Source organism: Tiliqua scincoides, chromosome 2 (assembly GCF_035046505.1).
Source record: "Tiliqua scincoides isolate rTilSci1 chromosome 2, rTilSci1.hap2, whole genome shotgun sequence".
Taxonomy (NCBI): domain Eukaryota; kingdom Metazoa; phylum Chordata; class Lepidosauria; order Squamata; family Scincidae; genus Tiliqua; species Tiliqua scincoides.
The window spans coordinates 238,171,303-238,186,642 of record NC_089822.1 but is presented as its reverse complement, the minus strand read 5'-3'; the positions used below and the strand labels follow the sequence as shown (position 1 = coordinate 238,186,642).

The 15,340-nt window shown below is 43.5% G+C and overlaps 1 protein-coding gene across 1 annotated transcript; it reads right to left on the bottom strand.

Annotated features, from left to right (window-relative positions):
• Positions 1-508: 508 nt before the first annotated feature.
• On the bottom strand, positions 509-14,954 carry LMOD3 (leiomodin 3). Its single transcript, XM_066618186.1, has 3 exons — positions 14,495-14,954; positions 5,586-6,944; positions 509-905 (listed from the first exon to the last, which is right to left on the bottom strand). The coding sequence occupies exons 1-3, from the start codon at positions 14,786-14,788 to the stop codon at positions 879-881; spliced, it is 1,680 nt and encodes a 559-aa protein (XP_066474283.1). The 5' UTR covers positions 14,789-14,954; the 3' UTR covers positions 509-878.
• Positions 14,955-15,340: the final 386 nt, after the last annotated feature.

Sequence of the window (15,340 nt, the reverse complement as noted above, 5' to 3'; positions counted from 1 at the left end):
TCTGACACAAGCTCCTCCCTTAGCACTATGATGCTGGCATTGTTCCACAGCAGTCCCCTCTTTCTCTGAAATTAATCTATCAAATGCAGGTAAAATATGCACACCTAGGCCTTCTGGAAGCAGAAGTTCATTTCCATTATGGTGCCTTCTTCTCCTATATATGAAAGCAAACAGATGTTTTGAAGCTGGCACAGTGGTGTAGTTAGGAAATTTAGCACCCAGGGCAATAGATTTTTAACACCCCTCATACACCCCCTACTTACCTCAGAAGGCCTTCTGGACACCTTAAAAAGGCACTTTACCAAAGACTGGAAGTGCCTTTCTAAGGCTTCTGAAAGGCACCCCCTTGACACCACCTCAAGGCATGGTACCCAAGGCAATGGACCCCCCTAGCTCCCCTTAGTTATGCCACTCAGTTGGTGTATGCCATGAACACAGGAAAGTGTGTAGCAGAGAAATCTCACAAAAGGACACCACACGCTTCAGTAAAATTGAACATCAGCGGGGATATGGCTGCAACTGGTTTTACTTAAGGCATCTATAAAAGTGATAACATAAATGTTAATGGGGGGCAAAGTACTCCTTTCTACCCCACCCCCAGAGAAATTAAAATCCAGCAAGCTGACGGAGACTGTCGGTTGGGCAGCAGCGGCAGCCCATTACTTGAGGCTGATTAACCATTGATTAACCATTGCTATTGTTTCCAGCCCACCCCTTTCACTCATCATCATTTCAACAGGCACCATGCTTCAAGCGTTGTTCCCACATCTTCATGTCTTCCATCTGAAGGAAAGAGCCCCTTAAACAATCTACAGCAACACTTGAACAGTCTGTTCGTTTTCAAGTTGATTCCTTCAGTTGAGGGGTGTGTGTGTGCGTTACACCAACTCTTTGGGAAGTGGCACCTGGGTAGAGAACAGGAAGAGAATATATTAATGATCGGGGGAGGGGGAAAGGCCTTTCCGTCTCACATGCCCATAGCTACCTCCAAACAAAAATGTCTTTTTGAGACCAATTGCTAACTGTAAAAGTAACCAAAAATGGAATAAAAATAAATACAGAAAAACGCGACAGGGAAAATGCATTTGCCCTAGGGAAGTCTATGGGAGGTACGCAACTGTCACACAGAGGAATTTTATCATAGGGTACAAATTTTCTTTCCATTGGATCAAAATTTCATATGATCCAATAATTTATACGACCATAATTACAATACTGTATATAAAACTATAACTAAACCCATATATAAAAATGTGAATGCTAGTCTTCACCCAATATGTGCAAACATTTTCTGAAATCCCAGGAATTTTTTGGCTCTCTCCTTTAGCTTCCGGGCCCCCCATGAGCCCTGGTATGCCTTGACAATTTTAGCACCTTGGCAGTGTGCTATGAGATGAAAAAGGTTGAAAATTGCTGCACTAGCAATGAGTGATATAAAACATGGGGAATCATGCCTTTCACATTTTGTGTAACTTTTAAAAGTTGCAAACAACCCTGTAGTGCCTATATATGACTTCCTGACCATACAAATGTCACATTCACTGATACACTTAGGGCACAGTCCTAACCAGCTCTACTCAAAAGTAAGTTCTGTTTTGTTCAGTGGGGCTTACTCTCAGGAAAGCGTGGTTAGGATTGCAGCCTCAATGTACCAGAAACAAAATAATCCACACTGAGGGGCAAACAATATGCTTTTCACAACCAGATCCTAAGCACACTACTTAGAAGATCCCTCCATTGCAGATGACCTCACATCTATGTAAGCATTACCAGGGTTTTGTTCAGAATAAGCAGCGGTCCATCATACATATATAAGGTTTAAGTTGAATTTAAACAATTTTTTTTTTAAAGTTTGCCAAGGCAAAGGCTGCAATCCTCCTGGGAGTAAACCCTGTTGAACACAGTGAGGCTTAACTCCATGCATAGGATTGTGTTGAAATAATAATAATTTTGCTGTTGTTAAAGCTTCACATTTTTAAGGTTCCAATTTGGTATTTGTTTGGGATATGCATTCTGCTGAGTTACAAAGAACCAGGAATACTGTCCTCTCCTGACAACACTCAGACTGTGGCACTTCCCACTCCGTGAGATTTGCTTTGCCCCACCCTTTTTTATTTTCCACAACCAAATTAAGTCTGTTTTGTTAGATAAGCATTTGACTTGTCTTTTGTGTAATGGTTCCATTATTATTGTTGTTGTTGTTGTTGTTGTTGTTTAACAGTATTTATATACCGCTTTTCAACAAAAAGTTCACAGAGCGGTTTACAGAGAAAAATCAAATAACTAATGGCTCCCTGTCCCAAAAGGGCTTATAATCTAAAAAGACGCAAAAGAACACCAGCAGACATCCACTAGAAAAGACACTGCTGGGGTGAGGCAGGCCACCCTCTCCCCGTGCTAAAAAGAGGAGCACCCACTTGAAAAATTTTTCATAATGTGTATGGTTGTATTATTTTATACACTTTGTTAGTTTCCTCAGGTGCTCTGCTCAGAGGAGAAAGGCAGCAAATGAATAAATGTCACAGTGGGACTGAGTGTGCTGGTTGCTGGCTTTCCTTTAAAGAGTTTCACGCAGAGCTGGTGCCAGGGGTACACTCAATTGCCAGAGATGGGTATGTTCTGAACCCTCTCTCCCCGATCTGAATTGATCCTAAGTGTCTTCAGCTGGTCAGAAAAAGAAAAGGTTGTGTAATCGAATACAGGGCCGGCTCCTTCTCCTTACTGAGCTGGGCAGATTCCTGGCTTCATCTGGAATTGTTTAGACGAGGTGACAGGTTGTCCTTGCATATGGTCATCAAACACATGTTTAACTATCAAATTCATTTTTACTGAGTTCTGTATCTTGACAGCAAAGAGGGCCAAAGTGAAATTTATTTATCGGGAGGATCACAGTTCAATGAAAGAGTACATTCTCTGCATGCAGGAAGTCCTGGGTTCAATCAACTGGGGTTTCTAGGTAGGGCTGTATTGTGTCCTGAAGAGCCACTAGCGGTAATAGTTGACCAACAGATTGATTCAGTGTAAGATATTGCTTTACATTGGGGCTCTCTGAAGCAGTGCAGTCTCACAGCTTTTATCTTTGCTATCTGTACAGAATTAGGGTCCCATGTGAGTACGTATGACTTGTGAGAAGTTGATGTGCTGAAATATTGGGTCTGCCCTGTCCAACAGCACCAAAAGTCCCATGCAGTAATGTCCCAAAATTGACAAAGGAGATATATGTAGATATGTTCCTTGTGTGGCATCCTGTAGCTAAAGAGTCAGAACTCCAAATGGTGACACCTCCCACTCCCCTCAAAGTAGGAGTGTGTGCACTTGTGAGTGAACAAACAGCATCTGGCCAGTTTTGGAGCAATAGTGGGGAGTTGCACTGGTTCAGGTGCCTGGAGCTATTGAGCCTGCCCTAGTTGGTAGCACCAGGTTTGGGGTGCAGCTCCTCTCTCCAGGGGTCTGATTTGAAGTAGTGGATATGCAGGCTGGTAGGCATGTACCTGGTATGGGCCTTCACTGATGCGCCACTTGTCCACTTGCAAATCAAACACACATCACTAAAGCAACATGAGTCTCCAGTGATCTCTCATTCAAAGGAAAACAAATTCAAATAGTACTGCCTCTGAAAGTTCTCATCGCGCTGGAAATCGTGAGCCTAAAATACTAATAATATAAGGATTGCTCCTAGCAATTCTGCTGTTTGGAATCATGTATTTCAACCCTAAATTAATAAGTTGCAAAAAGAAAAAAGCCGATGGATTCTACAACCTGTAGACAAACTGATTACGCTGCAGATTGTTTGTGCATAAGAGCTGCTAACGTTTAATTTTTAGTTGAGCCTGCTGCATCAGGTCAAAATGAGAAAATATTAAACTGATTCTGATTCTTATATTGTCATTTTTTTCCCCAGACAGGGAATTAGCCCAGGTGTCTTAATGAAGGGAACTGACAATAGCTGAAATATATATTGCTTGACTTTCAACCTTGGAAAATTATTTCTGCACGACTGCGGAAGACTTAATTAAACATGAGTACCATGGGTGACCTCAGTGATTAACAGGTGCAACGCATTGGTCTTGATCCAAGTGAAAATATCTGTGGCATGTCAAACACCCTAAGGACAGAGATCTAATGTGGACCAGCTTGTTCAGTAGGCAGCCAACCAGCTGTGTAATTGAGAGGCGGAGGGATTTGTCAGAAAATGCACCCCATGTCTTTCGGTGCTCTCAATGGCTGTCATTTGAGATGCCCCGCCCAGGACCATAAGGATTAAAAAAGTGCTCCTCACATGAAGCAAGTACCCCAATGCCATGCCAATGTAGCTTTGCTTTATGGTTTGTACTGCCTGTCAATAGTTTTATTTGCAATAATTTATAAATTGGTGGTTATCTTTTACACATATGTAGGACAAATTTACATATATAGGTACATGGCTAACTTGGATCCAACCAATAATGATGGACTCAATGTTCAAGGTACTGAATAAACAAGAGTGCTTGATCAGCACTGCTTAAAACTTAGCCTAGTGCAGTGGTTCCCAACCTGGGGTATGCGTACTCCCACGAGTCCTTGCCAGGACCTTTAGGGGTACTTGAAAAAGAATTGAATAATGGTGGAAAAGGCATGTCTAATATGAGGGGTACAATTTATGGAAATGGGCTGCCAAGGGGTATGCAAGTGAAAAAATATTGGAACAACTGACCTATTGGTATGAGCATACAGATATGAATTTTCCTTGTATTAACAGTGATTCATTAGCCTAAACTCTAGGTATTTCCAATAAAAATAATTGGGTCAGTTAGAGTTTGGTGACAGCAGCTCACCAAGGTCTGAGGAAGAGACCAACCCAGTTACTTTTTACTGGAAATGCCAAAGATAGAATTTGGGACTTTTCTGGCTGCATGTGCCGTGAACTTTTCCCAGAAGTTCTCTGGATCTTATATGGTAGCAGCTTATTCTAATGAAATGTTCTACCTCTTTTAATTATAGTGATGTTTTACATCTAAACATGCAGCACTCAGTTTGCTCAACCCTAGGCTGCAATCCTACCCACACTTACCCAGGAGTAAATCCCATTTACTATCATTGTTAAAAGAATATACAGAGTAGCTTGTTAAAAGTAAAGGTCTGTAACATTTCCCCAAATGCATTCCCCAAAAACCATAGTAACATCAACTCTAATATATTAAAAACAAAATATTGAAATGAATGGAGACCCACCTGAAATTGGCTCACGACCCACCTAGTGGGTCCCGACCCACAGTTTGAGAAAAACCGCTCTAAGATGAGGTTACTGCTCAAACCAGTGGTCTCCAGAGTTTGCACCGTGGCACTGGGGGAGCCTGGGTAAACTCACAGGAGCACCATGGGATGTCCATGGGTGGCCTCTTCTTCCAGCTCTCCTGGGCGCCACCATCTTGGATCATGTAAGATTTCATGATTTCATGGATATTGCACAAGATTTGGTGCGATCCAATATTGTGGTGCCTGGGAGAGTTAGGAAGAAGAGGCTGCCATGACCCTGAAAAGTTTGGGAACTGCTGGGTCATGCAGTATCTTCTTACTTACATCATCTTTCCGTCATATGTACTCACCGGTTTAAGATAAGCCACATTGCTCTGACGAATATCGTTCAGCAGCTTATCTCTAGGGGTTACTTCAACCAGAGGAGGTGGCCGCCTTCTCGGAATAGGTTTTAGTGTCTTGATCACATCTTTGAGATTAGTTTTTTCAGGTGGCTCCACATATTCCGGTATAGCGGGTTTGCGTTGGATTCTCTTGAGTTTCACTATTTTGAAGGAGGGAGGGTCCTTGTGGCTTTCATTTTCAATGACTGGTTTTCTTGGAGGTTCATGTTTTCTGCCCACAGAAGGAGCTTTGGGAACTGGTGGCTTTGGAGGTTGCATTACAGGAGGCATCAAGGAAGCAGGCACTGGTCCCCCTAGTAGTTCCCACATCCCTGGAGGCAACCCAAGTCCATTCTCCAGCATGGCTATTAGCTCCTTCTGCTGCTTTAATTGCTGCTGTCTTTGCTCCTCTATCCTTTTTTGTCTCTGTTTATCAAGGTTTCTGCTGAGCAGATTGGTCACCACCATTCTGGGACCTGGAAGTTCAAAGTGATAACCGATTTTCAGCAGTGTCGGGTTGGCTTTCAGTAGTCTAGAGATCTCCATCTCTGCTTGATGGCCCAGCATACTTCTCTGGTTGTGAAAACGTAACTCAGTCAGCTTCTCGTTATACTGCAGGCACCTCATAATAGCAACAATTCCTTTCCCGGAGATGAAATTGGAATCTATATTCAAAGTCGTGATGCTTCTGTTTTCACGCAGCATGTTGGCCAAGGCGAAAGCAACATTGTCATCTGCCCCCACGTTGGCTAAACTGAATGTTTTGATGTGTTTGTTCTTTTTCATGGCATTGACAAAATCCACCAGCATTTCCTTGGGGATGTTCTCAATGTTGTTCAAGTTGAGTTCTGTCATGCCTGGGTCATTCTTTCGGACTTTTCGCAGGCTCTCATCTAAATTGGTTTGATTTCCTGAAGGCCGTGCACTTAACTGCATGAAACTGGTGTCTATAGCTAATTTTTTGGGAAGATTCAGTTTTGATACTTGCTTTTCATTATTTTCTTGGTTTTCAGGATCTTCTCCTGATTCATTTTTCCTTCTACTATCTTCGTCTCCATTCAGTTTCTTTGTTCCCAGATCTTTATCTTTTCCAATGTCTTCATCTTTTTCAATTTCTTCTCCATCTTTTTCTTCCTCCTCCTCTTCTTCCTCCTCCTCTTCCTCCTCCTCATCTTCTTCCTCTTCTTCCTCTTCCTCTTCTTCCTCCTCTTCATTCTCTTTATAGTCTCTCACATCTCCATTTATTTTCCCTGTAATATCTTTTGCCATTTGGTTTTTAGTTCTAATATCTGCAATATGCTCTCCAGATCTCTCGGCTGTGAGTCTCTATGGAAAACAGAATACTAAAAGCTGAAATAATTTAAAATAATTTTGTCACATCCTCTCCAGGAACAGTATTGCTGCCCCCATCCTTGCACCCACAAAGCCCCCTGGGAGGGTCTGTCACCCTCCCATGTACCCAATGGTATAGCCATTGAGCCCTCTACCAGGGTCACCTAGACAGTCTTATAACACACTGCTGCCAACCCACAGCAAGCACTGCAACCAGGACGTGGGCCTCAAGTATGTCCTGTGATGCCTCTCCCAATGTCGGCTTCTTAGTTGCTGGAGCAACAGGGACACTAGGGAGGTGGGATCTGTGCTGAAAATGGGGTGGAGGCCATATATGCCCACAAGGCAGGCCCCAGTATAAAGGGTTCTGTCAGGGCCAGTGATGGGGCAGTAGTAGCAGGATGCAAGTCTGACTGCTCTGTTTCCACAGCCACTGGAGGAGGCAGTAGCCCCAAGAAGGCTGTCCTATGGAAAGGAGAAAGAAGCAGGTGCTGTACAATCCCCTCCAATCTCGAAGCCAGTCTGAGGTAACAGAAGATGCTCTCCAGGTTGGGCAGCAGGATCCTTCCCAGATGGCTAGAGGGAATGACCCAGAGGCTGAGCAAACAAGTGTTATGTGTACAACAAGAGAGGATTCCCACTTCCATCCTGGGCAAAGGAGTGGGGAGACCACATCCATTCAATTAAACCAAAAAAGCTAACATTTAAATTTGGTTTTCCTCCTGTGATGAGCTACTTTAAAAAGAGATCAGGGGCTCAATCCTATCCAACTTGCCAGCATGCCTGATATACTTATTTTTGGTTTGTGAGGAACTGATGCAGATACCCAGTTCTTGGATAAACACCTGAAAGTGAATGGCTTGGGTTCACGCTTGTCTGTCTTCCCACTGACATGTCTGTTCTTGTACAATTTTCTAACATGAGACTTCAGGACTGGAAGCATTTACTCTTCAAATTATGAAGTACTTTTACATTCCTGTGCAGTCAGGAGGGGGGGTGGAATACTTATCAGTCAATAAGTCAAGAAATAATTTGAAATTAGGCTTATAGTAACACGGCCACTAAACAGTTTCTTAGAACTTTTATTATGGGTTGGAGCTAGACTTCAAATTGAACTTTTCTTTCTTGTTCTTTTTGGCTGCTTGCTCTGTTGTATCATGCTCTAAACCAGCAATTTTCAACCACTGTGCCGTGGCACACTAGTGTGCCGGAGTGGTCCACAGGTGTGCCACAGGTATGGGGGGGGAATCATTTATTAGTAGGGCCAATGGGGATGTGAGCCCCCCACTGGCAGCATGATGTGCCTTGTCAACTGTCAAAAACGTGATGGTGTGACTTGACAATTTTAGTGCCTTGTCAGTGTGCCACAAGATGAAAAAGGTTGAAAATCGCTACTCTAAACAGTAAAGAAGCGTGTTTGCTTGGTTGCAATAGTATGAGTTATTCCTTAACAGAAGTTACAAAAGCAGAGATGAGGACAGGATGAAATTTGTCACAGAGGTGAAGAAAATGTCAGCAGTGAAGGGAGTCATGCAGTATTTCAAGAAGGGCAAGGTACTCTGAAGTTTACAAATTAAAGCCAGACTGTGCAAAAGAGCAAGTCAGCCAAAGTGCTTTAAGGACAAACCAGACCCATATGCCCCCAGGGAGAAGCCTGAAGCTCAACTGGACAGACTGGTGAAGTTTTCCTGTGAAGGAAACTCTCCATTGGAGTTTACAGAATGGGCAGTTCCAGGTGTGCCAATGGCTAAACCAGACCAGACCATCCACATTTGTGGGGATTACAAAGTCATAATAAACCAAGTCTCCAAGTTGGACAACTATCCCATTCCACATACAGAAGTTCTGCTTGCAGTGCTTGAAGGAGTTCTGCACTTTAGCAAATTGAACATGTCCCAGGCCTACCAGCAGATGGATCTGAACTGTAAGAAATGTACCATAATAAATACTCAGATGGGTTTGTACCAATACAATTACATTGCCCTATGAAGTTTCTTCAGCCGCTGGGATATTCCGAGGCTGAACTGGATATGTTATTATTGGTCAACATTATCAACCCTTCAGAACTAACTCCTCAATCTGAGAAGTTCTGAGAAGGGCCTGAAATTCTGTACACTAATCCTTTGATCCGCTCCCTTATTTGGGGACATTGTATAAGTTCTTGGCCTGTTTTCAGCAGAGCTGGTTCCTCCATTGTAATGAGTAAACAGAAGGTGACTTCTTTAACCCCATTTTTCCCACAAGATAGCAGCAACTAATGCCCATTCTGTACAGACAAAAGAGTTTAGACCGATTCACACATGCCCATTCTAATCCATTTCCAATGTCTCAGCCAAATATTTTATTGAGCCACCACAATAAAAAAAACGATCATGCTTTACACTATCTGAGGTGCTATGAAAGCTCAATCTGGGTTGTTTGAATTTTGGGGGTGGGTTTTGTACATGCTAGTCTAGTCTTCATTTGTTTTTGCCAGCACTGAACATATAAATAAGAACTCAACCTTATGGAAAATGGGAGGGAAGCTGATCTCTAATCTGTACTTTGCTTCCCCTACTCCACTCATTCAGGATTACAAATGCTTCTCATGTTATGCCTTTTAGCAGGAACATGCAGTGCACATTCAAAAACCATAATGTGTCAGGGGGCAACAAAACTGTGTTGGAAATAAATTTCTGTATGATGAACTGGTCCTTAAAAGGTTTTTCTAAACCTGCCAGTTTCTAAACCTGCCATTCGTTGAAACATTTGGTTAGACTAGGTGTTATGATGCACACAAATCAAAACCTCACCTGATACATTTTTGGACTGGAGTCTCCCCCCATATTAGGAAAAGGAGCTTAATATGTTTGAGGCAAAAAAAAATTATTATAATGATTAGTGAAGTAAGGGATCTATTTAGATAAGATACATTTAGCCTTTGTTGGCATTGTACTATTCTCCATTAAGGCCAGTTTAACTGTGCAGAGAGATATTTTTCTTTGTCTGAAGTGAGGCCACAAGAGTTACAGGGCCCAATCCTATACAGTGCGCGCAGGCTCACCACCTGCACACACTGTTGCAAATGTGCTGTAAGGCATGTTTGCGGGCCCTAGTGCCGGTGGAGCACTGGTGCTAGCCCAGCCCTGGCTGACGTTAGGTTAGCACTAGGTGAGCACTGGAGCTCCGCTGCTTGGCGGTCATGCGGACCGCCAGCTAGCGGAGAGATAGATGGCGGTGTGGGGGTGGTGGGAAGGAGGTGTTCCAGGGCAGGGGGGAGGCGGGTGGAGGGCAGGGAGAGGGTGGGGAGGAGGCATGCCAGGGGGAAGGGAATGGGGCAGGAGGGAGGCAGGACAGGTAGACCTGTGCTCCACCGGATCCTAAGCCTCCGTTTTGGGCCGCCAGCCTGACACGGAGGCGCAAAATTATATGCCGACCCTTGGGTTGACGTAGAATTCAGTAGCCCCATTGCGGGGCTACTCGGCTTACCCAGGTGAAGGGGACAAAAGAATTGAGTAGCCCCATTGCAGGGCTACTCGGCTTACCCAGGTGAAGGGGCCACTGGCACTGCCTGCGGAGTGTGCAGGATGTAGCGGCAGCCATTTTCAGTGCTGCCCTGGCCACTGGGAGCGCAGGATTGGGCTGCCCATCTCTTGTTCTTTTCAACTGATATCCTATACTAGTATAAAGGCACAGGCTGAGTTTTGGGATTTCGTTCATATAGTTTCCTTTATTTTTGTAAATATATCCAGTAGACCCTCCTTATCTGCTAGCTTGGAATCCACAGGTTTCAGTATCTGTGGCTGCTGAGTGAGCAGCTGGAGGGCCTCGGCATGCAACCGGAAGTGGCTTCTGGTTGTGTCCTGTGATTTCTGAGGCCCTCTAGCTGTGGTTTTAATTATTTGCGGAATTCAGTATCCACAGTGGGTCCTGGAACAGACCTCCACAGGATCCTTAGGACCCACTGCATTGCATTATGTACTAGCTTTCTGCCTTGGCATTCAAAGCTGTTTACAATTTAAAATTACTAGAACAACTTTTTTTTTTAAGATACAAGCAATACAACAGAGTTGTCCCAAGTCATTAGTAGTCCCTTTTAGGAGCTGATGGCATGACCTCCCTGGCCTGGGATCTTTTCTTCTGCCTTCCCTGAAAACAATCAAATCTTAAGTAGCTCCGGATATTTCATTTACTAGGCCTTTGGTAGTGCTGGAGGTACTGAAATGTTTCAGGAGCACTGACAGATGCTGCAGTTGTTGTCCCATTCCTCCACAGATCCTTTCACCCACCTTTCTCCAGCTGCTGAGGGGAAAATCGAGAGTCCTGCTTTTCATAGAGTTGGGTGGATGAGAGTACCACACATGAATTAGAGTTAGATGAGGCAGTGGCATTGCTAGGGGGGGTACAGGCCACACTGGGTGACATGCACAGGGGGGTGACACCACTACTGGCCAAAAATTTTTAAAACTTGGTATTTTCAAATACTACCATCCTATTATATATCATTTGATGTAGTATTTCATGCAGAATTCAATGAAACAAATGTTGTTTAAATATCTCTATTCTAACTAAAGTTATCGCCATAAAACCAGTTTGGGCCGGGCGATGGTGCGTCACCACACTCACTGACCAGGGCATTGCCCCAGCCACTGCATGAGAGGAGGTTCATCTTGGGGGTGATGTGCTGGGGGGGTGACACAAATCCTAAAGACATCACTAAGAGGAGGCAGAGCAGTATCCCCTCTCAGTGTCTCAGAGCATTAAAAGATTACAATAAATATCTTCTTATGAAAATGAATTTAATTATGCTTTATTTTCTGAATTGCCTCATATGAAGGTTAAATGTGACCCTCAGAGCATCAGACTTTAAGCCTGCCTAAGTGTAGGAGCAAATACCTGAATGCTTAGATTGTTCCTAGATTTATTCCTAAGTCAGGTGGAATTTTGTGAGACCCAGGCACGTTTCTACTAAGCACAGTGACAGGGTTTAATGCTTGTGTGTATACAACACATTTGCAGCTGCCAAACACTGGACACAATCTCTGAATACTTTTGTCATTTTCTCTTCTCCACTACCATTAATTCCTCACAGGACCTGTGTTTCTTCTGGCGGATCATTCTAGTTCTCCGCTGCTCCCCACATACTGATCTTTTGGTTATCCCAGCTGCTTCCTTTCCCTGCTTGCCCTTTCCTTCCAGATGCATCATCCCGTTTCAGAAGTACCTATTGTTTAAGCACACTTCCAATCTCTTTCTTCTTCCTCCCCTTCATAGAGAGGGACATTAAATTAACCCCACAGGACACTGTAATGGAACCCAGTTATGGATTACTTTTATGATTTTTAAGTGGGATGCTGAGATTTAGTTGCAAGGACAATAAAACTAAGATGTACTGTGCTCTTTTATGTGTAACAATACGCTATCCTTATGCCAGAGCTAGGAGCATTGTAGAAAGAATATATACCCTGAGGTTGTTTTCAGTAAGTGTAAGACCCTGTCCCATCCCAAGTCAGCAATATATTAAAGCATTTTCTCAGTGTCAACCGCATCTAACAACAGTGGGGTTCTTGAACCCTAATTCTAGTTATTGGTAGTTCCTGCTCTTCCTTCTTTTTTTTATGTGTTCATGGATTTGCTGTGTATGTAAGAGGGGAAGACAAGGATCCACTGAGAGCAGTTTTCCTTTCAGGGCAAATTGTATCTTTAAGGGGACAAGATTTTTGTTCGGACCACAATGCAAGGTGAAAGAGCGAGGGCGCAATCCTAACCAATATTCCAGCACTAACCTAGCCACAGTGCAGGCTCAAGGTAAGGTAAAAAACATGCCCTGACCTTGAGGAAGCACCCCTTGATTGCCTCCCACTGCAGGATGCAGTGCATGCTACATTGGCAGAGCTATGTCAGTGCTTGAAAGTTGGTTAAGATTGCGCCCTAAATCTCCCTTCACACTAGTGCCACAGTCTCAATCTGGATTGAGGCCTCCTACAGCTACTATTTTGGTCAAAAGATAGGAAGATGCTGGCATGTTTTGGGTCATGTCCAATTTGACTTGAAACTCTATGCCTTTTCACTTGTTTCTGCCTATGCACAGCTTTCCCTTTGGTGTTCATCTAGCCATGTTTCTACAAACATTTTTGTCATACATCCATATTGCCTGGCTCATTTTATTCCAGCCTCACTACTAGTTGCCAATGTCTGACTTCTACCACTACATGAGCCTTCCAGGCAGGGACCACATCATCTCTGCACAGTGACAGTCTTATGAATGCACAGTCCTAAGGGAGTGCTGAAGAGCATGGCATTCCCAGATAATAACTGGGGAGAAATTCAAATGGTTGCTGATTTATTGCAAGGGATCCAGGCGACGTTCACCCTGCTTGTGCCTCCATAGAACACATTTTCCCAGCACTGAGATTTTGAAATTCACTTGAAATTCACCCTCAGCTGAAATTGTTGCATTTGTGAAAGGATGCTGTCGTGGTTGCCTACACTAAGCAGGGAGGTGGACTAGATGACCTCCCAGATGTCTGCCAACTCTAACATTCTATGGTTTTGTGAATGATGGGTATGTGATGGTTGCACTAGTGTCATGTGTACATATAGAAAAGTATTTGACACAGAAAGGCCCAGATAATTGCTCAAGCCTATGGTGGCTAGGAGAAGGATAGTAGAGGCTCCCAATATTGCTCCCAATTTTGTCCCAATACAATGGCACCAGTGAGAGCTTATCTCTCAGGGCAAATAACAGCCATGGAAAGGGCATTCCAGAATCCATCTGCACTTAGAATTAAAGCCTTTCTTCCCCACAGTCCCAATATGGATTGCATCCCCCCCCCCAAACAAACACAAAACTGCTATTTACCAAATCAAACAAAAACAAGAATGATAGGTCAAAACAGCTTGTATCTGACCTTGGGGAGCACCTCCCCCTATATGAGCCCTTTTTTCTGTTAAGAACTCACACAGAGGCATGGTCCAGGTGCAACCTACTAGACTATATGCTCAGTTAGGTCACAGAGCAGGGCCTTTATGGTGGTGGGTTTTTCCTGCTTCCTTAAGAAGGCCTATTTAAGTTAGCTTCTTCCTAAATTCGTAAACACTTGGTAGAGAATTCCTTTTCCAGAGTCATTTTTGTACAGTTTAATCTGTTGTGTAGGGATTCCTGAAGTGAATTATTTTAAAATTTTGCAAGAAATTTGATATGTGACAAAGACAAAATAAAACTCTTTCATTAGTACATTGACAGCCCAATCCTATGGGCTCATAGTGCTGCGCCAGTGGGGAAGCGGAGGATAGGATTGGGCTCTAAACATCACCTGTTCTGAAGCATTTTCAGTTATTGTCATTTAACAAAATTAAGACTAAAATCCATAATGTCTTTTCAAACACAGAATGTCTGTACCTTCCATACATTTTCCTTTAAGATGTACAAGATCTTTCCTTAAAGATTCCTTAAAGACGTGTAAGAAACTGTTCATAAGCATATTTAATAGATGCAAGGGGAGCCAATGTAAAAATATGGCACTGCACATGTATGTAAAGCATTTACATTTCCTGCTTCTTACCTTTGATGGTAAGAGAGTGACCGGAACACTTTCATCCTCCTGCGTGTGTCCCGCTGTCTTCTGCCAGTACAGGTAGTCAACAAGGGACCTGTGATCAAAGTTTCCTGTTGGAATTTTTTCAGTCTGATCTCTCTGTATCATTCCCACTGGCACTTGTGGGTCCGGAGCCATGACTTCCATTTCACACTGTAGCTCCCTCAGTTCTTCAGGGGACAGGTTTGCTAAGATTTCATCTTCATCTATCTCCCCAGAGCAGATCTCTTCCTGGTCAGAGTTCTGGCTGAACTCAGACATGTTGTTGATGGATGAACAGAAAGAAGCACCTAAAAGGAAATGTCAAAAGACAGCCACCAGAACGGGCAAAAATCTGGTGATTTCCACAACCCTAGGAAATACTGTCCATGCGTGCTTTGTCAGGAATGGTAGCTCGACTCGAGCGTCAAAGAGGCTTGTGCAAGAGCCAGTGGGGCCGAAGCATATGGTAAATCTATATTAAGCAGCGCTTGGCTGGAGAATGAGAATTTATGAAGGTGCTGCTATGTTCTGTTTTCAGCAGCTTGTGTCAGCTGTGTAAGCCCTTCTGACATTTCAGTACAGCTGCTGTGTAGCTTGAAGCATCTTCATGGCAATTTTCTAGAGGATTCCCCTAGGGAGATGAGTTTTCGTGGCTCATAATATATACACTAAATATTTATATATAGGTGAATGTTACTCCTGGTGACCTGTCCCTGACCTCTACATGTGTAATGTCCAGTTCAAACTTAAGTAATACGCAGGCTTTGTCTTGGCAACTTTTGTCATCAATTATTTTCACTCTTCACATGTGGCCTTTTCCAGTCCTGGGGA